Source organism: Coregonus clupeaformis, chromosome 5 (genome assembly GCF_020615455.1).
Source record: "Coregonus clupeaformis isolate EN_2021a chromosome 5, ASM2061545v1, whole genome shotgun sequence".
Taxonomy (NCBI): Eukaryota; Metazoa; Chordata; class Actinopteri; order Salmoniformes; family Salmonidae; genus Coregonus; species Coregonus clupeaformis.
The window spans coordinates 31,067,777-31,094,478 of NC_059196.1; the positions used below are offsets into that span (position 1 = coordinate 31,067,777).

Here is a 26,702-nt window from a genome sequence, read left to right on the forward strand (position 1 = left end):
GAGGGTGACGTGTGAGCCCAATAGATCAATCGATCCCGAACCTCGAGCGGAACGTACTTCCGACCCTCCGGGCACTGTGGTGGACTAGGGTCGGTGCTGCCATGCTCGCTCGAGTTCAGCATCGACCTCCCACACTACCGGTGCCACCAGACACGACTCAGGCAGTATGGGAGTGGGCTCCACGGACCTCTCCTCCGTGTCATACCGCCGAGACAGCGCATCTGCCTTGCCATTCTGTGACCCAGGGATGTACGTGATCTTAAAAGTAAACCTGGTCAAGAACATACTCCATCTTGCCTGGCGAGGGTTCAGCCTCCTCGCCGCCCGGATGTACTCCAGGTTACGGTGGTCCGTCAAAATGAGGAAAGGGTGTTGAGCCCCCTCAAGCCAGTGCCTCCACACCTTGACAGCCTGTACCACGGCTAACAGCTCCCTGTCCCCTACGTCATAGTTCCGCTCCGCCGGACTGAGGCTTCTTAGAATAAAAAGCACAGGGGCGGAGTTTAGGGTGCGCGCCAGACCGTTGGGAAAGCACAGCTCCTAAACCCGGCCTCCGGCGCGTCCACCTCTACCTGGAACGGCAAAGAGGGATCCGGATGCGCCAGCACCGGGGCCGAGGTAAACAGGTCCTTCAGCCTCCCAAAAGCCCTGTCCGCCTCGGCCGACCACTGCAGACGCACGCGGACCCCCCTTCAACAGAGACGTGATGGGAGCTGCCACCTGTCCAAAACCCCGGATAAACCTCCTGTAGTAATTTGCAAACCCCAAAAACTGCTGCACCGCCTTCACAGTGGTTGGTGTTTGCCAATTACGCACGGCTCGACACCCGGTCTACCTCCATCTTCACCCCTGACGCAGACAACTGATAACCCAAAAAAGGAGACCGACTCCTGGAAAAACAGACACTTCTCTGCCTTCACATACAGGTCGTGCTCCACCAGCCTCCGCAACACTCTGCGCACCAGGGCCACATGCTCGACACGGGTAGGTGAGTACACGAGAATGTCATCAATGTACACCACCACCCCTGCCCCTGCATGTCCCTGAAGATCTCATCCACAAATGATTGGAAAACTGATGGAGCGTTCATCAACCCGTATGGCATGACCAGATACTCGTAATGGCCCGAGGTGGTACTAAAGGCTGTTTTCCATTCATCACCCCTCCCCTGATGCGCACCAAGTTGTACGCGCTCCTGAGATCTAATTTCGTGAAGAAAACGCGCCCCATGCAACGACTCAGTCATGGTCGCAATCGAAGCGGGAGTGGATAACTATACTTCACCGTAATCTGATTGAGACCACGGTAATCGATGCACGGGCGCAAACCACCATCCTTTTTCTTCACGAAAAAGAAACTCGAGAACGCGGGGAAGTGGAAGGCCGTATGTATCCTTGTCTCAGCGATTCGTCTATGTAAATCTCCATAGCTTTCTTCTCCTCCTGAGACAGAGGATACACATGGCTCCGTGGGAGCGCAGCTCCTGCCTGGAGGTCTATCGCACAATCCCCCTGCCTATGGGGTGGCAACCGCGTCGCCCTCGCCTTACTAAACGCAATAGCCAAATCCCCATACTCAGGTGGAACGTGCAATCGGGCCCCTGGTTTGGACTCTCCACCGAGGTAGCCCCTACGGAAACGCCCAAACATCTACCCACACACTGAGCAGACCACTCCATCAGAGCCCTCTCCTGCCACGAAATAGCTGGGTTATGGGTACTCAACCAGGGCATGCCCAGCACCACCGGATACGCAGGAGAGTCAATCAGGAACAGCTGAATCATCTCCTGATGATCCCCCTGCGCACACATCCTAAGTGGCGCCGTGACCTCCCTGATTAAGCCCGTACCCAACGGACGACTATCTAGGCGTGAACGGGAAAAGGAACATCAACAGGAATGAGGGGAATCCCTAACTCTAAACAAAACTTTTTATCAATAAAATTCCCAGCCGCGCCTGAATCTACCAGCGCCTTATGCTGGGAATGAGGTGCTACCTGTGGAAAACGTACAGGCATACAAAAATGGGCAACAGTGAGCTCTGGGTGAGTGGGGCGCCTACTCACCTGGAGGGAATCCCCAGTGCGGGACCTGTCGTCATCTCCCCTAGGAGGCCATCCCCAGCACCTAGCCGCGGTGTGTCCTCCCGACCACAGTTGGTGCAGTGGATGGACCCCCTAGCCTGCCGACTCCTCCTCTCTCTAGCGCCAGCGCCCCCGAGCTCCATAGGACACGGCTCGGAGGCGCTGGAGGGTGAAATGGGCGGACCCTCCGCAGGACGTCCGCGGGTAGCCAGTAGGTTATCCAGCCTGATGGACATGTCAACCAGCTGGTCGAAGGAGAGGCTGGTGTCCCTACAAGCCAGCTCCCGACGGACGTCCTCTCGTAGGCTACATCTGTACAGATCGATGAGGGCCCGATCATTCCACCCTGCATCTGCCGCTAGCGTCACGGAAATCGAGCGCGAATTCCTGGGCACTTCTCCTCCTGCCGGAGGAAGACCAGACGCTCCCCGCCGCTTTCCCCTCCGGGGATGGTCAAACACCGCCCTGAGCGGCGGGAGAACTCGTTGTAAGTGAATCGTCGTGGCGTCGATCTTCCTCCACTCCGCGTTGGCCCACTCCAACGCCTTTCCGGCCAGGCAGGAGATCAGGGCGGACACGCTCTCATGCCCTGAAGGTGCCGGGTGCACTGTGGCCAGGTATAGCTCCACCTGGAGTAGGAATCCCTGACACCCAGCCGCGGCTCCGTCGTAGGCCCTCGGGAGAGATAGTCGGACTCCTCGAGGTTCCGGCGCTGGAATGGGCGGGCTGGCCGATGGTGCTGGCAGGGCGGGAGGCGGTGGAGGCGGACCCCAGCCTCGGATGGTGGAAATCACCTCCTGCAGGGCGGTCCCCATCTGCAGGAGCTGATCTTGCTGGTCCCGAACCTGGGCCTCCAGTCTCGTCTGGGCTGCTTCGGCTCCTGCTGATTCCATAGTGTGGTGTGTAATTCTGTCAGGGCGTGTTGTAGGTGTAATGTAGGAATCAAACGCAGGACTCAATAGCCTTGGTTTCTCAAATGACTGCCTCGCCTGGTTCACCAACTACTTCTCAGATAGAGTTCAGTGTGTCAAATCGGAGGGCCTGTTGTCTGGACCTATGGCAGTCTCTATGGGGGTGCCACAGGGTTCAATTCTTGGGCCGACAATTTTCTCCGTGTATATCAATGATGTCGCTCTTGCTGCTGGTGACTCTCAGATCCACCTCTACGCAGACGACACCATTTTGTATACATCTGGCCCTTCATTGGACACTGTGTTAACAAACCTCCAAACGAGCTTCAATGCCATACAACAATCCTTCAGTAGCCTCCAACTGCTCTTAAACACTAGTAAAACTAAATGCATGCTTTTCAATCGAACGCTGCTGGCACCCGCCCACCCGACTAGAATCACCAATCTCGACGGGTCTGACCTAGAGTATGTGGACAACTACAAATACCTAGGTGTCTGGTTAGACTGTAAACTCAACTTCCAGACTCACATAAAGAATCTCCAATCCAAAGTTAAATCTAGAATCGGCTTCCTATTTCGCAACAAAGCCTCCTTCACTCATGCTGCCAAACATGCCCTCGTAAAACTGACTATCCTACCGATCCTTGACTTCGGCGATGTCATTTACAAAATAGCCTCCAACACTCTACTCAGCAAATTGGATGTAGTCTATCACAGTGCCATCCGTTTTTTCTCCAAAGCCCCATACACTACCCACCACTGTGACCTGTACGCACTTGTTGGCTGGTCCTCACTACATGTTCGTCGTCAAACCCACTGGCTCCAGGCCATCTATAAATCACTGCTAGGCAAATCCCCGCATTATCTTAGCTCATTGGTCACCATAGCAGCACCCACCCGTAGTCTGCGCTCCAGCAGGTATATCTCACTGGTCATTCCCAAAGCCAACACCTCCTTTGGCCGCCATTCCTTCCAGTTCTCTGCTGCCAATGACTGGAACGAATTGCAAAAATCTCTGAAGCTGGAGACTCTTATCTCCCTCAATAACTTTAAGCATCAGTTGTCAGAGCACCTTACCGATCATTGCACCTGTACACAGCCCATCTGAAATTAGCCCACCCAACTACCTCATCCCTATATTGTTATTTATTTTGCTCTTTTGCTCCCCAGTATCTCTATTTGCACATAATCTCTTGCACATCTAGCATTCCAGTGTTAATACTATTGTAATTATTCTGCACTATAGCCTATTTATTGCCTTACCTCCATAACTTGCTACATTTGCACACACTGTATATATATTTTCTGTTGTATTTTTGACTTTATGTTTTTTTACCCCATATGTAACCCTGTGTTGTTTTTATTGCACTGCTTTGCTTTATCTTGGCCAGGTCGCAGTTGTAAATGAGAACCTGTTCTCAACTGGTTTACCTGGTTAAATAAAGGTGAAATAAATAAATAAATAAATAAATAGTCACCAAGAAAACAATTGGTAACACACTACGCCGTGAAGGACTGAAATCCTGCAGCGCCCGCAAGGTCCCCCTGCTCAAGAAAGCACATATACAGGGCCGTCTGAAGTTTGTCAATGAACATCTGAATGATTCAGAGGAGAACTGGGTGAAAGTGTTGTGGTCAGATGAGACCAAAATGGAGCTCTTTGGCATCAACTCAACTCGCCGTGTTTGGAAGAGGAGGAATGCTGCCTATGACCCCAAGAACACCATCCCCACCGTCAAACATGGAGGTGGAAACATTATGCTTTGGGGGTATTTTTCTGCTAAGGGGACAGGATAACTTCACCGCATCAAAGGGACGATGGACGGGGCCATGTACCGTCAAATCTTGGGTGAGAACCTCCTTCCCTCAGCCAGGGCATTGAAAATGGGTCGTGGATGGGTATTCCAGCATGACAATGACCCAAAACACACGGCCAAGGCAACAAAGGAGTGGCTCAAGAAGAAGCACATTAAGGTCCTGGAGTGGCCTAGCCAGTCTCCAGACCTTAAACCCATAGAAAATCTGTGGAGGGACCTGAAGGTTCGAGTTGCCAAATGTCAGCCTCGAAACCTTAAGGATTTGGAGAAGATCTGCATAGAGGAGTGGAACAAAATCCCTCCTGAGATGTGTGCAAATCTGGTGGTCAACTACAAGAAACATCTGACCTCTGTGATTGCCAACAAGGGTTTTGCCACCAAGTACTAAGTCATGTTTTGCAGAGGGGTCAAATACTTATTTCCCTCATTAAAATTTTGACATGCATTTTTCTGGATTTTGTTGTTGTTATTCTGTCTCTCACTGTTCAACTAAACCTACCATTAAAATTATAGACTGATCATGTCTTTGTCAGTGGGCAAACGTACAAAATCAGCAGGGGATCAAATACTTTATATTGGAACTCTTGCATGATTCTCTATTACTTCTAAAATAATCGAACATGTTTGGTGTTTACACATGCATTTTTTTGATTTACAACTGCTCAGAACCAATTTAAAAAAAAAGATTTTTCACTTTAAAGTAAAAAAAAATGACCTGGACTAAATTATTCAACATTTTAATTCATTTGGTTGGAGGTAATGATTCTTGTTTACGGTGTAATGTATCTTACGTTATGGTCAATTGCATGCTCCTACAGGGTAGAAATTGCCATTCAACCACTGTAGAAAAGACTAAACTGAATATTCTGCTCCATTGCACTCCATTGTAAAGTGCAAGGGTGCCAATAACTTTGTGTCTGTAGGCTATGTCTAAATACAGGATACTGATAAAAAGTTTGGTAGCTAACACTGAACTTGACCAGCTGTCATGACTATTGATGAATTTTGTCATATCATCAACATAACACTGATTTGGACTAGGTATATAGAACACATAAAAAACACCTTGAAAAGATACCTAACTGGCCTCTTGGAGAGAGGCCCGTTATATCATAATCAGACAGCACCAAATGTTCTGTAAACACCAGCCCGAGAGGCTTGCAGGAAGTCAAAAACAAATGTTCTGTAAACACCAGCCCGATATGCTTGTAGGAAGTGAAAACAAATGTTCTGTAAACACCAGCCCGATAGGCTTGTAGGAAGTGAAAACAAATGTTCTGTAAACACCAGCCCGATAGGCTTGTAGGAAGTCAAAACAAATGTTCTGTAAACACCAGCCCGATAGGCTTGTAGGAAGTCAAAACAAATGTTCTGTTAACACCAGCACGAGTGGCTTGTAGGAAGTGAAAACAAAAAGACAGTGACTTTTTTTAGCTGCTACAGAATCCCACAGTAGCTAGCGACAGTTCATTATGCAAATATTCTACAATCTGCCAAAAAAAAATATTTAAAAATCCCACCAGAGTTGTGTTTCCAGCAAACGTACTTGTTGCGGATAAAAGTCGGTGCGTGATGATGTATTGCACATAAAAATCACTTTTGTGGTTAAGTTCCCATGTACAGAATCAAATATATCAGTTAAATGGGTTTCCAATCGCATTTTTAACTCTACCAATGGTTTTGTCACAAAAACTGTTGCGATGGATAGCAAACTTGCCCAATCTGGTTTTGGCCCAGAGTCCACTGATAAAGTGTGATGAGATATGGATGAGAGCAAGAACCAAGCACCGATCATCATGTCACCAGCTTTTAAATAATAGCCTACCCTCGATATTTAGCTCTGCATGATCACTGTGCACTAACCACCATGTGAAGTTCATGATCACTTATGTCATCTGCCTATAAACTTTTCATGCTATTCCACGTGGTGGTGGTAGACCGACAACGTAACATATAATCGCGTGACTACAAGTTCACTTTGATCTGATGGTTATTATATCAATATTTAAGCATAAAGGTTTTTTCCTTCGACATTTCTCGCATAATTAATATTTCCAAAAAGATCCCACCGTGTCGAATGAACAAATTGTCGGTCGACGTTTATGAATTTGTACTGGGATTTCCTATTTCCATCAGCCCTGACATTACTTTTCTATACGTAAGTGAAGTTATCGTCATGAAATGGTTGGATGGAAACTTGGTTAGTGTTCACAGAATGTCATCAACTCAATGGAACAGTGAATAATCAGTGTGTCCTTGGTCCTTGGACCTCCAGTCTGGCATCAATCACGATCAACAGACATGAGAATAATCCATAACATTCAGCACGTAGTGGCCATCAACCCACATAGAACACTAGAAATACTGTGTCACAAAACTCTAAATATGTTGAACGTTGTGTTGATCACTCTAAACTAAATATTTGTGATCTTAAAATGTCCCCATTACAGATGGAAAAATCATACATTTGTACCACTCGGTTATTACAATTGCACTGAGTCCATTGAGAGCACTAGTTGCCCTGTGACAGAGATGTGGTTCTGAGAGATATTAATCCATTATATGAAAGGTGAGGCCTGGCAGAGAAAGAGAAAGAGAGAGAGATAGAGATAGAGAGAGAGAGAGAGAGAGAGAGAGAGAGAGAGAGAGAGAGAGAGAGAGAGAGAGAGAGAGAGAGAGAGAGAGAGAGAGAGAGAGAGAGAGAGGGTGTTCTTTCAGATTTTGTTGTAACACTGTACAACAATGCATCTCACTTCAGTAAAGCATATTGTACATGTGCAGCCGTATACCACACATTAGCTCTAGAGTACAGGTAAACAAACAGGCCCTAACTTATTTTAAGGATGAGCTGTTCTTCTTTTTGACATTCAAAATCCCCCCTACCGTTTAATGAAAAGCATGTGGGTGGAGACGCCAACCATAAGACGTTCTCTCCCTGAGCTGCCACAGTTTTAGTTGAGGGCCTCTAAGTGGAAAACACCACTAACTGTAGCAGACTGGCAAAGAAAAACAATTACAGAGAGGCTTCCCCAGAGAGAGACAGGGAGGGTTGTTGTGAACTTAGAGCACCGGAAAATCACCTGTGTGCGTCTGCGATGTCCCAGCCTTGCCTGGAGCACTGTTTTAACGAGCCGTGTTAGGCCAGATGTAACGAAGCATGACAAAGACTCGCTGAAGCGGTTAAAACGTGGCACTTAGGGATGGGCACCGGTGAGGAGACCTTACCCCAGACCTGCCAATTTACGGTAAGCCCAGGGGGTACAGGAGGAACGGAGAGGCAGGGCGGGCAGGCGGGGGCAGGTAGGTGTTTCATACACAGGTGATGACATTTGGGCCAGGGGCGATGAGGCGACGGTTCACCAGGTGTGGCGTGGAACCATAATTAGTCTCCAGGTCTGGCAGAGGGATAGGGGAAGTGCAACAGGCTGGCAAGGTGCACTCAGAGGGGTAACTGTTGCTCTGTTCAATGATCAAAACACTTATTAACTATGGCCTGGGAAGGCCTGCACACACCACAGACCACAGGAGCACACCTACGTTCTATGTATACAATAAACAATGTTATATGTGCTATAGAAATGGAGAGATGAAGTAACATTTCTGAAGACGTAGAAATATCCATATCCTTACATATTGAATGATAATAGAACAATATTGTAAGGATGACAGTCAGGTGTGTAATGATAGATCACGATGGCTGTGCGAGGCTGATGTACAGATGGGCTTGTGTAACAGATAGGGTCTTTCCAGGAACCAGGTCATCAATATGGGCTGAGGTGGCCTGCTGTATGAGCACACATCACAACGTTTAAAAACAAATCTACCGTTGACATCACTGCACGATTTACTCACTAATTTATCTAGTTAGGAATTGACCCTCTCTATCTTAAAGGGGCAATCTGCAGTTGACACAGTAACAAAGTGGTTACCCCGACTGTTTTGGTAAAAGGCTAAGGGATAGGCCTGGAGAAATGTAACCACTCTCAAACTCATAGACAGAGCTATGGATGCAAGGACTGACCATCCATGATATTAACAATTATCGTTTTAACCATGTTTTGAGGCTGTACAGTGTTTGTTTACATTTGTATTGTTTACAAATATTGGAGTAAAACAAGTTTATATTTTTTCTGATGTGGTAGGACTCTTGAACTAAGCTCATGAGGTATTTATAAGTTATATTCTTCAAGAATCAAATTGGTATATATCATTAATTTATGAGTCCAAAAATGGATGTAGCAATTGCAGATTTCCCCTAACCTTTTACTGTTTCTTGGTAGTCTTAAACAAATCCACTTCGAAACAAAAGTATACACCTCACACACATGGTTATGGGCTTAAAAAAAAGAAGACACCTGTACCATGTCAGATATAGTTTAAATGTATTACATTTTGAGTTTGCATCCCAATAGTACACTTTATATACATCACAGAAGACACGTAATACAGCAAACTGTTTGACATAGAAAAACGGATTTATGCGTTTTTTGTTTATTTATTAAATAATGTTTATAAATTATGAAATTATGAAAAATATTAATTACATTCCACCCATGAGGCCACTAGAGGGCGATTTGGTAATTTGACTGCAGGAAAGGGTTTTAAGCAAGACTTGGCAAATAATGTTGAGAATGTTAATGCACACGTGAGAGTCTATCTGGAGTAGACGTATCTACAATATTGCGAGAACATAATAATTTGTTGTAATAATCAAGTTAATAATGGTGATTTTAAAAAAAACATGTATTTCCCACCCTTTTAGGAAACTTTACTATACAACCCGTGCTGAATAACATGGCAGATAGTATAACCCGCAGTCAACATCAGATCGATAGAGAGGACGCTTCTGCATGTTGTCATTGACTAAATAGGGATCTAGAGAGGCTGCTCTCATTCAACACAGTCAGTGGAGGGAGACAGACTCCACGATAAGGCCCTCTGTGCCTCTCTGTCTCACTGAGATGTTTTAGGAGTCAACACCTGTGTCTGGGCAGAGAGGCTCATACTCTGAAACCAACACCTAACCCCTAGCCCATGCCAGAATGGACATGTGAAAGGATTGGATGGGTTTGGGTCTAAGTAATATGGTGGAAACTCCATCTGGCCTGCTGAGGGGTATTTCATGTCGTTGACACCCCCATCTCTTTTCCTTTCATAGAGTCCAGGGATAGTTGTAAGAGGTTGATTTTGGACTGGGCAACAGAGAAGTCCAAGACTGTCCCATTGTATTAGAACAGTCCAAGACTGTCCCATTGTCTTAGAACAGTCCAAGACTGTCCCATTGTCTTAGAACAGTCCAAGACTGTGTCATTAGCATATCTGTTCACTATCCCACATTAACCATAATGTAATCAATCCCATAGCTACAGCACCCGATGTCACAGGAAGGCCAAAAAGATCATCAAGGACATCAACCACCCGAGCCACGGCCTGTTCACCCCACTATCATCCAGAAGGCGAGGTGAGTACAGGTGCATCAAAGCTGGGACCGAGAGACTGAAAAACGTCTTCTATCTCAAGGCCATCAGACTGTTAAACAGCCATCACTAGCCAGCCTCCACTCGTTTACTCAACCCTGCACCTTAGAGGCCGCGGCCCTATGTACATAGACATGGAATCACTGGTCACTTTAATAATGGAACACTAGTCACTTTAATAATGTTTACATACTGTTTTACTCATTTCATATGTATATACTGTATTATATTCTACTGTATTTTAGTCAATGCCACTCAGACGTTGCTCATCCTAATATTTATATATATCTTAATTCCATTCTTTTACTTTTAGATTTGTCTGTATTGTTGTGAATTGTTACATATTACTGCACTGTTGGATCTAGGAACACAAGCATTTCGCTACACCTGTAATAACATCTGCAAAATATGTGTATGTGACCAATACAATTTGATTAGGTTTGATTTGTTTTAGCTACATGATTGAGGAAAGTATTCTGGAAATGTTCATTGAATAGGTATCGCAACTCTATGTTTTGCAACTCTATGTATTGCAACTCTATGTATTGCAACTCTATGTATTACAACTCTATGTATTGCAACTCTATGTACTGCAACTCTATGTACTGCAACTCTATGTATTGCAACTCTATGTACTGCAACTCTATGTACTGCAACTCTATGCATTGCAACTCTATGTACATTTACATTTTACATTTTCGTAATTTAGCAGACGCTCTTATCCAGAGCGACTTACAAATTGATGCATTCACCTTATGATAGCCAGTGGAACAACCACTTTACAATACATTTTATTTTTGTATCTTTTTTTTTTTTGTATCTTTTTTTTTTTTTTTTTTGGGTGGGGTAAGGGGGGGTAGAAGGATTACTTTATCCTATCCCAGGTATTCCTTAAAGAGGTGAGGTTTCAAGTGTCTCCGGAAGGTGGTGAGTGACTCCGCTGTCCTGGCGTCGTGAGGGAGCTTGTTCCACCATTGGGGTGCCAAAGCAACGAACAGTTTTGACTGGGCTGAGCAGAAACTGTGCTTCCGCAGAGGTAGGGGGGCCCAGCATGCCAGAGGTGGATGAACACAATGCCCTCGTTTGGGTGTAGGGACTGATCAGAGCCTGAAGGTACGGAGGTGCCGTTCCCCTCACAGCTCCGTAGGCAAGCACCATGGTCTTGTAGCAGATGCAAGCTTCAACTGGAAGCCAGTGGAGTGTGCGGAGGAGCGGGGTGACATGAGAGAACTTGGGAAGGTTGAACAACAGACGGGCTGCAGCGTTCTGGATGAGTTGTAGGGGTTTAATGGCACAGGCAGGGAGCCCAGCTATGCACCTCTATGTGCCTTACAATAAAGTCAGTGTTATTTAGCAGGGAGGCTGAAAGTTCAGTGTTATTTAGCAGGGAGGCTGAAAGTTCAGTGTTATTTAACAGGGAGGCTGAAAGTTCAGTGTTATTTAGCAGGGAGGCTGAAAGCTCAGTGTTATTTAGCAGGGAGGCTGAAAGTTCAGTGTTATTTAGCAGGGAGGCTGAAAGCTCAGTGTTATTTAGCAGGGAGGCTGAAAGCTCAGTGTTATTTAACAGGGAGGCTGAAAGTTCAGTGTTATTTAACAGGGAGGCTGAACGTTTGAAAGTTAACATTGCATTTGTGATTAGAAAGTGCTCTTCCTCTGTCCAGTCTGTATTGGCCAGATAGAGTTGACCACTATCAATGCCACAATGGTCCACGAGCAGGCCATGACTTCCTCTGCTGGAGCCAGGTGGGAGGCAGTGAGGGGGTACTCAGGGCAGTCATGGGGGAGTTCTGTCAGTAAGTCAGGGGGCTTGTCAGAGGGCGACGCCTACCTGGGGTCTGAGGGGAACCAGAAGGAACCACGGGGGGGGGGGCAGGGGGGAGGCCTCAGGCTCCTCCACCTCAACACATGTGTTCTTGAGCTCAGATCTAACTCCCCTACGGACGGCCCTCAGAAGAGCACTCGCCTGGAAAACGATCTGACAGGCGTCTGCACAAATTCACAACACAAACAACCCAGGTTTTAATTAAACCTGGCCTAACAGCCACATCAGAAGATCATTAAACAACCACAGGGCTGGGAAAAATAATAACAACAAAATTGAACACAGCATGCTTCAATGCCTCGCTAAATCAGGCACAGTGAATTAATTGTTTATTTAGTGTGACTGTCAAAAGTATGATATTAATATCCTTATCTAGATGATTATGATGGGCCTAAATTGCAAAGGAATGAGGTGATGTGAAGATAAATAATGGAAGTGAATACATCAAATAAAATTACTGCAATCTGCCAAAATTACACAAACATAAACAAATAAACTGTCTGCCAGACATGTGCACACACAGGTACGCACGAACAGATGCAATGACTCTCTCACGGACGCACGCAAACACACACAGTGGCTCTGTTCGAGAGCATTAACACCGTGATGTATCATGGGTAAATTGTGACTGACTGATCTACAAATAATATTCAATAGTTATTTATGATGCAAGGTGATTTGTAGATCAGTCAGTCTAGACTCACCTTCAAAGTCGTCTTCAATGCCAAACGGCCGTTATTATTGCATGTCTTACCTCATAAATGGGTCATGTGCCTTTGAAGGTCAATTCACAATGTCATACAGGCCTATACACTATGACTTACGTAGGGGCTAAGCGCATGTTATACATACGAGAAAGGGGGACTTACCACAGCAGAGGGAAGAACAGAAATTATTCCACATTCTCTGTGACATACACACGCACACTCACTCCAACATGATAAGACACACAAAAATGGCGCCGACAGAGAGGGCTGCCTCGCTTCTAGTCCTTAGGAAACTTTGCAGTATTTCGTTTTTTTAATGTATTATTTCTTACATTGTTAGCCCAGAAAATCTTAAGTGTTATTACATACAGCCGGGAAGAACTATTGGATATCAGAGCGGCGTTAACTTACCAGCATTACGACCAGAAATACGACTTTCCCGAAGCGGAGCCTTTGTCCGCACCACCCAGGGCATTTGAACTGATTCCAGAGGCCGACCCAAAACAAGTCCGCCGGAGAAGAGGCAGCCGGAGCGGTCTTCTAGTCAGGCTTAGGAGGCGCGCACACCACCCATCGCTTCTGAGTATATTACTCACTAATGTCCAGTCCCTAGATAACAAAGTTGACGAGATCAGGGCAAGGGCTGCTTTCCAGAGAGACATCAGGGATTGTAACATACTCTGTTTCATGGAAACACGGCTCTCTTGGGATATGCTGTCCCCGTCTATACAGCCATCAGTACATCGCGCCGACAGGAATAAACATCTCTCCGTGAAGAAGAAGTGTGGGGGGGTATGTTTCATGATTAACGACTCATGGTGTAATTGTAACAACATACAGGAACTCAAGTCATATTGATCACCTGACCTAGAATTCCTCACAATCAAATGCCAACCGTATTATCTCCCAAGATAATTTTCTTCGGTTATAGTCATGGCCGTGTATATCCCCCCTCAAGCCGATACCACGATGGCCCTCAAGGAACTTCACTGGACTTTATGCAAACTGGAATCCATATATCCTGAGGCTGCATTTATTGTAGCTTGGGATTTTAACAAAGCAAATTTGAGAAAAAGGCGACCTAAATTCTATCAGCATATTGACTGTAGCACTCGCGCTGGATAAACATTGGACCATTGTTACACTAACTTCCGCGATGCATACAAGGCCCTCCCCCGCCCTCCTTTCGGCAAATCTGACCATGACTCCATTTTGCTCCTCCCTTCCTATAGGCAGAAACTCAAACAGGAAGCACCCGTGCTAAGGACTAGTCAAAGCTGGTCTGACCAATCGGAATCCACGCTTCAAGATTGTTTTGATCACGTGGACTGGCATATGTTCCGGGTAGCCTCTGAGAATAATATACTGATTTGGTGAGTGGGTTTATAAGGAAGTGTATAGGAGATGTTGTACCCACTGTGACTATTAAAATCTACCCTAACCAGAAACCGTGGATAGATGGCAGCATTTGCGAAAAACTGAAAGCACGAACCACCGCATTTAACCATGGCAAGTTGACGGGGAATATGGCAGAATACAAACAGAGTGGTCGTTCCCTCCGCAAGGCAATCAAACAGGCAAAATGTCAATATCGAGACAAAGTGGAGTTGAAATTCAACGGCTCAGACACGAGATATGTCAGGGTTTACAGACAATCAAGGACTACAATAGGAAAACCAGCCACGTTGCGGACACCGACATCTTGCAGCCAGACAAGCTAAACAAGTTCTTTGCCCGCTTTGAGGATAACACAGTGCCACTGACACGGCCATCTACCAAGGAATGAGGGCTCTCCTTCTCCGTGGCCGACGTGAGTAAGACATTTAAACGTGTTAACCCTCGCAAGGCTGCTGGCCCAGACGGCATTCCTAGCAGCGTCCTCAGAGCATGCGCAGACCAACTGGCTTGTATGTTTACGGACATATTCAATCTCTTCCTATCCCAGTCTGCTGTCCCCACATGCTTCAAGATGTCCACCATTGTTCCTGTACCCAAGAATGCAAAGGTAACTGAACAAAATTACTATTGCCCCATAGCACTTACTTCTGTCATCATGAAGTGCTTTGAGAGACTAGTCAATGATCATATTACCTCCGCCTTACCTGTCACCATAGACCCACTTCAATTTGCTTACCGCCCCAATAGGTCCACAGACGATGCAATCGCCATCACACTGCACACTGCCCTATCCCATCTGGACAAGAGGACTACCTATGTAAGAATGCTGTTCATTGACTATAGCTCAGCATTCAACACCATAGTACCCTCCAAGCTCAACCCCGCCCTGTGCAATTGGGTCCTGGACTTCCTGACGGGCCGCCCCCAGGTGGTGAAGGTAGGCTACAACATCTCCACTTCGCTGATCCTCAACACTGGGGCCCCACAAGGGTGTGTGCTCAGCCCCCTCCTGTACTCCCTGTTCACCCATGACTGCGTAGCCATGCATGCCTCCAACTCAATCATCAAGTTTGCAGACGACACAACAGTAGTAGGCTTGATTACCAACAACGATGAGACAGCCTACAGGGAGGAGGTGAGGGCTCTCGGAGTGTGGTGTCAGGAAAATAACCTCTCACTCAACGTCAACAAAACAAAGGAGATGATCGTGGACTTCAGGAAACAGCAGAGGGAGGACCATATCTTGCATTACCCATCTCATATGTATACACTGTATTCTATACTATCTATTGCATCTTCGCCTATGCCACTCTGATAATAATGACATTGCTCATCCATATAGTTATATATTCTTATTCCATTCCTTTACTTAGATTTGTGTGTATTAGGTATTTGTTGTGGAACTGTTAGATATTACTTGCTAGATATTGCTGCACTGTCGGAACTAGAAGCACATGCATTTCGCTACCCTCACAATAGCATCTGATAACCATGTGTATGTGACCAATACATTTGATTTGATTTGATTTGACATTGTTGAGGTTTGAGGAGAAATGTACTACTTCTCTTCTAGTCTTTAAGAACAATTTGTGTGTTGAAAATGCCTAACCACTTGTGTAATATATTTTCATACACTTCAAAACAGACAGACACACCCCACCAGACACGCCACTATGGGTTTCTTCACGGCACCCAAACCAAAAACAGATTTAATGCGTCGCTCAGCTATGTATAGAGCCACGTCATCGAGGAATGCTCTGCCACCAGAGGTTACTCAGGCAAGAAGCAAGTTTAGTTTAAAAAAAACCAGATAAAAAACATATTGTATCACAGCACCGCTCCTCTTTTTAAAGATCTAATTTAACAGTACTGTATATAAGAATATGAATATGTACTTTACTGTATATATGAATAATGTGTAAATAGTTGTCACGATCGTCGAAGGGAGTAGACCAATGCGCAGCGTGAGATTTGTACATCTTATTAAATTAAGTGCACATACAATAAACAAAACAACAAACGATACGTGAAGTCCACGGTACAAACACAAAACCAACTGGAACAAGATCCCACAACTATTGTGGGAAAACAGCCTGTATAAATATGGCTCCCAATCAGAGACAACCAGCAACAGCTGACACTCGTTGCCTCTGATTGGGAACCACTCTGGCCAACACAGAAATACAAAACTAGAATCCCGACATAGAGCAACAACACATAGAATCTACACACCCTGGCTCAACATATAGAGTCCCCAGAGCCAGGGTGTGACAATAGTATGTTTGTTATTTCTTGGTTGTCTTTCTTATACAGAACTCTTATTTTATATTTATGTTTTATTTAATGTAATATCTTATGTTGTTTTTGTCTAGTACTGTTCTGTACTTTGTCATGTGTCATGACTGACCACGAGAATACAAATAGGTCAAATCAGGTTTGCAATGAATAACTTCAATCAGACCCCCTCTCACCCGTAGAGGGGGAAGGAAATAACTATTGGGGATTAACAACTCACGTCCTGTTGTAAATTAAGGGAGAAGATCCAGGCCTGTGCTCTCCAAATTCACCAAAGGAATGTTCTTTGTCTCAAAATACCCTTTTTCCCCCGCTGAAACTCTAACACATTCAAAAGCGAATACTGGAACAATATTTCTAACGTAGAACGAGGGGAGGTCAGAGGTGATCTATAGAACACTAATGTCATTTTGTTTGTTATTTTGTGATGTCATTAAAAATGTTATAAAGGAAATACTGTAACTTGGAAAGTATACCCACTACATAGATGAAGTTTCCATACTATGCGTTGTGCATGTAATATGAAAAATGATGAAAGTGTTTTTTGTTAAGAGAGGGATGTGATTTGAGAAGCTGTAAGAGATAATTGTTTTCCATAACTTTGCACAGTGAGTAATCACCGCCTCGAAGTGAGGTCAGGGAGCGTAACAGCCTGCCGCAACCACCCCTTTCGATCAAAAAGGTATAAATGATGGGGTTACGAATTAACACATTAGACCTCTCTCTTTCTCTCCATCTCTTCTTTAACCAGCATCCATGTTGTTGCCATTCCGCTAGGGACCTGTTTTCAGCGTATTAATGTTAGGCCTACTGCTGCTAGGTAGCTCTCTCTCTGCTCTCTCCCTCCCCTCTGTCTGTCCTTGATTGCAGGAGTGAAGTCTGGTGTGCGGGAGTCAGGGTTCCAGCTGCAGCTCATTCACCATAATCACCTCAGCCTTTAAGACCCGGTCAAACTTACCACTCATCGTCAGATCATAGTCAAGACGACCATATATTTGGAACCTGACTCCTGCCTCCGCTTCACTCCTGCCACCACCATCCTGCTCTCCACTACCGGACCTCTCTTTTGGACTCACCACGGACACTAGGACATTACGGTACCACACCTGCCCTGACCTGGATCTGTTACCCTCCCTGTAACCTGGACTTGCTCTTCCCCTATTATTGGAAACCTGGACTATTGAACATTTTAAATAAACCTGTTAAACCTTCTCTGGCTTGGTGTACTTGTCTGCATTTGGGTTCTAATACTGGTAAATCATAACAGTATGATCTGACCAAACGATGAACCCAGCAGACAGTAGCTTGGATACCACCCCAGAGTGCACTCAAATTTGGACTGCCATAGCCAATCAGGGCATTTTACTTGGCCAACATGATACCCTGTTTAAGACGATTGCTGAGGACAGTCAGGTGCTGCTTAATCAGGTTCAATTACTCACCAATCAAGTGTCTGCCCTTACTACCCCTTCAGCCCAGATCAGAGAGCCTTTTGTTCCTGCTCCAGAGCGCTATGACGGGAACATGGGAACCTGTGGTGATTTTTTGACTCAATGCTCGTTAGTGTTTGAACAACAGCCCCTCACCTACGCCTCAGAAAGAGCCCGTATTGCCTACCTTATCAACTCTACTAGCGGTTCCGCTCGTGCCTGGGGATCCGCGGTCTGGGAGAGTCAGTCGGACATTTGCAACGCTTACGTTGCCTTCACCACTGAGATGAGGAAGGTTTTGACCACCCCGTACGAGGCAAGGAGGCTGCGAAAACGGTTGTTTTCTCTTCGGCAGGGGGCTCGCAGTGTGGCGGAGATGGCAGTGGAGTTTCGGACTTTAGCAGCAGTGAGTGGTTGGAATGACGAGGCATTACAAGGAGTGTTCATCAATGCTTTGTCTGAGACTTTAAAAGATGAATTGGTGTCATATGATGAATCGCCTACGCTGGATAATCTTATTTCACTCACCATCAGGTTGGATAATCGGATTCGGGAGCGCCGCCGGGAGAGGAGTGTTAGTTCCAAGCAACCTGTCTGTCATCAACAAACTCCTCCCCGCATCTTCCCTACGGAGAAAGCCGTGTCTTCCCGAGTCGATACGAGGAGCACTGAACCCGAAGCCATGGAGGTGGGTCGTGCACGGTTGTCCTCAGAGGAGCGTGCACGTCGCATTCAGGCTCGGGTCTGCCTGTATTGTGGAGAAGCTGGTCATTTCGTTCCTTCCTGCCCAGTTCGTCCGGGAAAAGGGCCGGCTCATCATTAATGGGAGAAGTTTTGGTGAGCCGAGCAGCGGATTCTTCCTCTTCTCCCGCATTCTGCTCCAGGCATCCCTCCAGTGGCAGTTCCAGAATCTCTCTGTTAGTGCGCTGATTGACTCTGGTGCAGACGAAAGCTTTTTGGATAGAGAGTGGGCTCAACAAATGGATTTGGAGACTGTTCCTATGGACTGTCCGCTGCAGGCTAAGGGTCTGAATGGACAATTGTTGACCCATATTACCCATCAGACTGTTCCTGTTTGTCTTAGAGTGTCGGGAAATCATCAGGAGAACATTCAATTCCATATTATCGACTGCCCACAGACCCCTCTGGTCCTTGGTATCCCCTGGCTCATAAGACACAATCCACACATTGATTGGGTGACAGGTAGAATTGTTTCATGGAGCACATTTTGTCATGTGAATTGTTTGTGTTCTGCTCTGACTCCTGCCAGTACTGTGCCTCGACCTCCACTGGAGTCCATGGATCTTTCTAATGTTCCTGACGTGTATCATGACCTGGCATCCGTTTTCTGCAAACACAGAGCTACTTCTCTTCCTCCTCACCGGCCTTACGACTGCGCCATTGACCTCCAGCCAGGAGCCCCGCTCCCCAGCAGTCGCCTGTACAATCTCTCCCGGCCGGAGACGGAGGCTATGGAGAACTACATTCGGGACTCCTTGGCGGCAGGTATTATGCGTCCTTCCTCGTCACCTGTAGGAGCGGGATTCTTTTTTGTTGCTAAGAAGGATAAGACCCTCAGACCCTGTATTGATTACCGTGGACTTAACAACATCACCATTAAGAACAAGTATTCTCTGCCTTTGATTAATTCTGCTTTTCCCCTCCTTCATGGTGCTACCATCTTTACGAAACTGGATCTACGAAATGCGTATCACCTGGTGCGCATTCGTAAAGGTGATGAATGGAAGACTGCCTTCAACACACCCTTGGGACATTTTGAGTATCTGGTTATGCCTTTTGGGTTGTCTAATGCCCCTGCTGTTTTTCAGGCACTAGTCAATGATGTCCTTCGGGACATGTTGAATCGGTTTGTTTTTGTCTATCTGGATGATATCTTGATTTTCTCAGAGTCCTCCCAGGAACATGAACTGCATGTGCGCCAGGTGTTGCAAAGGTTGTTGGAGAACAAACTGTTTGTGAAGATGGAGAAATGTGAATTTCATGTGTCTGAGACCTCTTTTTTGGGTTACATCATCGCTCAGGGGGAGTTGCGGATGGACCCAGCTAAGATCTCTGCTGTCACGGGCTGGCCAGCCCCTCTACCCGCAAACAACTTCAACGATTTCTGGGGTTTGCGAACTTCTATAGGAGGTTCATCAAGGACTACAGCCGCATTGCGGCGCCACTCACCGCTCTCACCTCCATCTCACGACCGTTCGCTTGGAATGAAGGGGCCGAATCAGCGTTCGAAGAACTGAAACATCGCTTCGCCTCGGCTCCCATTCTGATGCAGCCGGACCCCGACCGCCAGTTTGTCGTGGAGGTGGATGCATCCGACACTGGGGTAGGTGCGGTGTTGTCACAGCGTTCTCCTGAAGATAACAAACTGCATCCCTGTGCTTTTCTCTCAAGGAAACTTTCTCAGGCAGAGAGGAATTATGATGTTGGCAATCGTGAACTGCTCGCCGTTAAGCTGGCTCTCGAGGAGTGGCGACATTGGTTGGAGGGGGCGGAACAACCCTTCATCGTTTGGACGGATCATAAGAATCTGGCTTACCTCCAGTCAGCGAAGCAGCTCAACCCCCGTCAAGCCAGGTGGGCACTATTTTTTGGGAGATTCAATTTTTCTCTGTCTTACCGTCCTGGGTCACGCAACGTCAAGCCTGACGCCCTGTCTCGTGTTCATTCGGCTGTTGATACTGGTAGTAACCCTGAACCCATTTTGCCTCCTACCTGCAGTATTGCGGTCGTCACATGTGACATCGAGGGGATTGTTAGACAGGCTCAACATCATCAAGCTGACCCTGGGAGGGGTCCTCCTAACCGGATGTTTGTCCCTGAGTCTGCTCGCTCCCAGGTACTTCAGTGGGCTCACTCGTCTCCCCTTACCTGTCACCCTGGAGTTTCGCGGACCCTTGACTTTGTGCGACGGAAGTTCTGGTGGGCCACGATGGAGGCGGACACTCGAGCCTTCATTGCTGCTTGTACGGTATGTGCACGAAGTAAGAACTCCACCCAGGCCAGCGCTGGTCATCTACGACCTCTACCTATACCCAGCCGGCCCTGGTCGCATATCGCTATGGATTTTGTCACTGGACTTCCCCCTCGTCTGGAAAGACTGTAATTCTTACGGTGATTGATCGTTTTTCTAAGTTCGCTCATTTTTTGGCCCTACCTAAACTGCCCACTGCCAGAGAGACGGCTGATATTTTGGTTGAACATGTGTTCCGCTCTCATGGTCTACCCACGGATATTGTCTCTGACAGGGGTCCCCAGTTTGTCTCCCAGGTGTGGAAAGCTTTCTGTAAAGCTTTGGGCATTACATCCAGCCTGTCCTCTGGATATCACCCCCAGACCAACGGGCAAGCCGAGAGAGCGAACCAGGAGATGGAGACCGCTCTTCGCTGTGTCACAGGGTCTAACCCTGGGTCATGGAGCTCCATGCTCCCCTGGGTGGAATATGCTCATAACACCTTGACTAACGCTTCCTCTGGTTTGTCTCCTTTTTTGTGTGCTCTGGGTTATCAACCTCCCCTGTTCCCTTCTCAAGAGAGGAAACTGGCGGTACCCTCGGTGCAGTCCCACATGCGCCGCTGCTTCAAGGTCTGGAGGAAGGCCAGGGTAGCTCTGTCCCGAGCTTCGGCGTACATACAGAGGCAAGCCAACCGTCACCGGTCCCAGGCTCCCGGTTACTCTCCTGGTCAAGAGGTATGGCTGAAGTCACGGGACCTTCCATTGAAGGTGGAGTCTAAGAAGATGGCGCCTCGTTTTATAGGACCGTTCAAGATACTGTCTATTGTTAACCCCTGCGCGGTTAAGCTACAGCTTCCTGCCTCCCTACGGGTTCATTCCACCTTTCATGTTTCCCAGATTAAGCCTGTGTCGGTTAGCCCTCTGTGCCCGCCCTCTCGTCCCCCTCCTCCGCCCAGGATCGTGGGTGGGGGTCCGGTCTACACTGTCCGGCGACTTCTGGATGTTCGCCGCCGGGGTCGTGGTTTCCAGTACCTGGTGGATTGGGAGGGTTATGGTCCTGAGGAACGTTCCTGGGTGCCCAGGAGCTTCATTGTGGATCCTGCTCTGGTCCGAGAGTTTCATAGGTTACATCCCGATAAACCCCGTCGGCCGCCAGGTGGCGTCCGTAGAGGGGGTACTGTTAGGCCTACTGCTGCTAGGTAGCTCTCTCTCTGCTCTCTCCCTCCCCTCTGTCTGTCCTTGATTGCAGGAGTGAAGTCTGGTGTGCGGGAGTCAGGGTTCCAGCTGCAGCTCATTCACCATAATCACCTCAGCCTTTAAGACCCGGTCAAACTTACCACTCATCGTCAGATCATAGTCAAGACGACCATATATTTGGAACCTGACTCCTGCCTCCGCTTCACTCCTGCCACCACCATCCTGCTCTCCACTACCGGACCTCTCTTTTGGACTCACCACGGACACTAGGACATTACGGTACCACACCTGCCCTGACCTGGATCTGTTACCCTCCCTGTAACCTGGACTTGCTCTTCCCCTATTATTGGAAACCTGGACTATTGAACATTTTAAATAAACCTGTTAAACCTTCTCTGGCTTGGTGTACTTGTCTGCATTTGGGTTCTAATACTGGTAAATCATAACAATTAAGTCTCAAGTCAACAACCGGTGCAGAGTGTGTGTGTTTATCCTGTGTTCCCATTTAATTAACTAGTAAATAAATAATTAAACCAATTTGTGTAGTACTGAATCATAAGTAAGGCTCGGGTTTTTGCAGATGCAAGGAGGTTATGACTGTTCAGAATGATGATATGATACGAGGTTATGATGAATAAGTTGACTGTTTATAGATGTGATAGGTAAAGACCTTTTAGAGTTTAATTCAGGTGACTCTTTAAAGAACTGCTCTCGTTGTGCCCCAGATCCTAATGAGTTAAATTGTTACATGATTAATTGAATCGGGTAACAATTAAACATATTTAGTTAATTAGATAAATAACAGTCTTCAGATTAATGTTAAAGTGAAGTCACGACGCATGTATTTGTATGTTTTATGTGGACCCCAGGAAGAGTATCTGCTGCACGTGCATAACATCACAGTTATTCAACCATCAGCTCTGACGATCAGTTCTGAGGCTCTGCCCCATCCTGAGCCTCGGGCCCAAGGTCCCCTGAGCCCTGACCCCCAGACTCCTGAGGCTCTGCCCTGGCCCATCCTGAGCCTCGGGCCCAAGGTCCCCTGAGCCCTGACCCCCAGACTCCTGAGGCTCTGCCCTGGCCCATCCTGAGCCTCGGGCCCAAGGTCCCCTGAGCCCTGACCCCCAGACTCCAGGCTTAGGACAGACCACCCACTCAGCTCCACAGCTGACCTCCAGACTCTAGGCTTAGGACAGACCACCCACTCAGTTCCACAGCTGACCTCCAGACTCTAGGCTTAGGACAGACCACCCACTCAGCTCCACAGCTGACCCCCAGACTCTAGGCTTAGGACAGACCACCCACTCAGCTCCACAGCTGACCTCCAGACTCTAGGCTTAGGACAGACCACCCACTCAGTTCCACAGCTGACCTCCAGACTCTAGGCTTAGGACAGACCACCCACTCAGCTCCACAGCTGACCTCCAGACTCTAGGCTTAGGACAGACCACCCACTCAGTTCCACAGCTGACCCCCAGACTCTAGGCTTAGGACAGACCACCCACTCAGCTCCACAGCTGACCTCCAGACTCTAGGCTTAGGACAGACCACCCACTCAGCTCCACAGCTGACCCCCAGACTCTAGGCTTAGGACAGACCACCCACTCAGCTCCACAGCTGACCTCCAGACTCTAGGCTTAGGACAGACCACCCACTCAGCTCCACAGCTGACCCCCAGACTCTAGGCTTAGGACAGACCACCCACTCAGCTCCACAGCTGACCCCCAGACTCTAGGCTTAGGACAGACCACCCACTCAGCTCCACAGCTGACCCCCAGACTCTAGGCTTAGGACAGACCACCCACTCAGCTCCACAGCTGACCCCCAGACTCTAGGCTTAGGACAGACCACCCACTCAGTTCCACAGCTGACCCCCAGACTCTAGGCTTAGGACAGACCACCCACTCAGCTCCACAGCTGACCTCCAGACTCTAGGCTTAGGACAGACCACCCACTCAGCTCCACAGCTGACCCCCAGACTCTAGGCTTAGGACAGACCACCCACTCAGCTCCACAGCTGACCTCCAGACTTTAGGCTTAGGACAGACCACCCACTCAGCTCCACAGCTGACCCCCAGACTCTAGGCTTAGGACAGACCACCCACTCAGCTCCACAGCTGACCCCCAGACTCTAGGCTTAGGACAGACCACCCACTCAGCTCCACAGCTGACCCCTAGACTCTAGGCTTAGGACAGACCACCCACTCAGCTCCACAGCTGACCCCCAGACTCTAGGCCTACACTCTTACAAAAAAGGGTTTTACATGGAACCAAAAAGGGTTATCCTATCTATTTCTAAGAGTGTAGGGCAGACTAACCACTCAGCTCCACAGCAAGGCCTACCCCACAGACTCAAGGCCTAAGACCACCCACTCAGCTCCACAGCTGACCCTACCTTACAGTCACTGGGTGCATCTCCTTGCCTTCTCCTTTCCCTCTTCTGCACTGATATAAAATAACTAGACAATTGAAAGCCAATTGCCTTCTTTCATTCATCGGTCCGGTGTTTTTTGATCAGTGCAGATGAAAGAGGAGGAGACAAGGAAACACGGTCATGTCAGACTATTGAGATGCATTCAGTCCTGAAGTCCCAGAGTTCTACCACACAGCTGAAGCCCATGGAGTTCTACCGCACAGCTGAAGCCCTGGAGTTCTACCACACAGCTGAAGCCCTGGAGCTCTACCACACAGCTGAAGCCCCGGAGCCACACAGCTGAAGCCTTGGAGCTCTACCACACAGCTGAAGCCCCGGAGCTCTACCACACAGCTGAAGCCCCGGAGCTCTACCACACAGCTGAAGCCAAACTGGGAAAGAGGACATTCCCCTTCATTATGCTATCGACCTACAGGATAGTGTAATTGAATATAATAAATAGTACCCCCCAACTCCAGAAAGTTAATGATCACTGATGATGTCCCTCATGCCGTAAAAAGTAATCCTGTTTTTAAAGCAGCAGAGTGATGATATATTATTACAATAGAGGCAATAATAACCGTCCCATCACGCCTGTCTCTGATTGGTTAACTCTAGTCCACCATGCCCTGCAGCTGATTCGTCACTTCAGAGAACGCTTTTCCACTGCTCCAGTCCGATGGCGGCGAGCTTTACACCACTCCAGCTGACGCTTGGTATTGTGCATGGTGATCTTGGGCTTGTGTGCAGCTGCTCGGCCATGGAAACCCATTTCATGAAGCTCCCGACTAACAGTTATTGTGCTGACGTTGCTTCAAGAGGCAGTTTGGAACTCGGGTAGTGAGTGTTGCAAACGAGGACAGACGATTTTTACGCTCTATGCGCTTCAGCACTCTGCGGTCCCGTTCTGGGAGCTTGTGTGGCCTACCACTTCGCGGCTGAGCCGTTGTTGCTCCTAGACATTTCCACTCCACAATAACAGCACTTACAGTTGACTGGGGCAGCTCTAGCAGGGGCAGAAATTTGACGAACTGACTTGTTGGAAAGGTGGCATCCTATGACGGTGCCACGTTGAAAGTCACTGAGCTCTTCAGTAAGGCCATTCTACTACCAATGTTTGTCTATGGAGATTGCATGGCTGTGTGCTCGACTTTTATACACCTGTCAGCAACGGGTGTAGCTGAAATAGCCGAATCCACTAATTTGAAGAGGTGTCCACATACTTTTGTATATATAATTTACATCACAGAAGACTGAAATATAAAAAAAAAACTGTTTGACATAGAAACACAGGATTTTCGTTAGTAAAATTTTTTAATAATATTAATCAATTATGAAATTATGAAAAATATTTATAACTTTCCACCCATGAGGCCAAAGAGGGCGCTTTATACTGTGGCTAGTCCTGTAAAACAACACATTTCACTGCACCTATACGTGACAATAAAACATCCTTTCCTTCCATATTGTTTGGCTCAATATTCCAATTGAAAACATGTATTTAACAAACCCTGTTGAAGTAAAAACGTGTAACATTTAGAGTAAACCATGTATGCTCTCTGTCCCCTAAAGATACCTGTGTCAGTGTGCAGTGAGAGCTGTCCCCCAGGCACTCGTAAGGCTGCACAGAAAGGAAAGCCTGTCTGCTGTTATGACTGTGTACCATGTGCAGAGGGAGAGATCAGCAACGCTACACGTACCACAAGCCCAACAATCAACCTACGCAGAACTTATTCAAATTGCTCTCCGTGTGTCCTACTCCAGTTTTTCAGGGTTCAGTTCCTGGTCAATGTAACGTCTAGATTATGACATCATGTCTTCTACTTTACTACTAATCATAGTAATCGTGATTTCCGATTGAGCCGAGATATGCAGCGTTTACCATGAATGCAGTCTCTGCGAACAAGGGAATATTGCCCTTAAATTTGCGGATCTTCAAATCAAATCAAATCACATTTTATTTGCCACATGCGCCGAATACAACAGGTGTAGACCTTACAGTGAAATGCTTACTTACAAGCCCTTAACCAACAATGCAGTTTTAAGAAAAAAAGCTAAAAATATATAAAAAAAAGACATAGAAATAAAAGTAACAAATAATTAAAGAGCACGATACTTCTGCGATACGGATTGAATCCAGCCCTAAGAATTCTAGCTTTAAGCGCCAAATAAAGCAACAC

At 47.1% G+C, this 26,702-nt stretch overlaps 1 protein-coding gene across 1 annotated transcript in view; it reads right to left on the minus strand.

Annotated features, from left to right (window-relative positions):
- Positions 1-26,702, minus strand: part of LOC121566975 (extracellular calcium-sensing receptor-like) — a 63,280-nt gene that overhangs the window by 8,419 nt on the left and 28,159 nt on the right. The window contains exon 4 of the mRNA XM_045211542.1: positions 13,802-13,810. Within this exon, the coding sequence (XP_045067477.1) occupies positions 13,802-13,810 (9 nt within the window). The remainder of the gene's footprint in view (positions 1-13,801; positions 13,811-26,702) is intronic.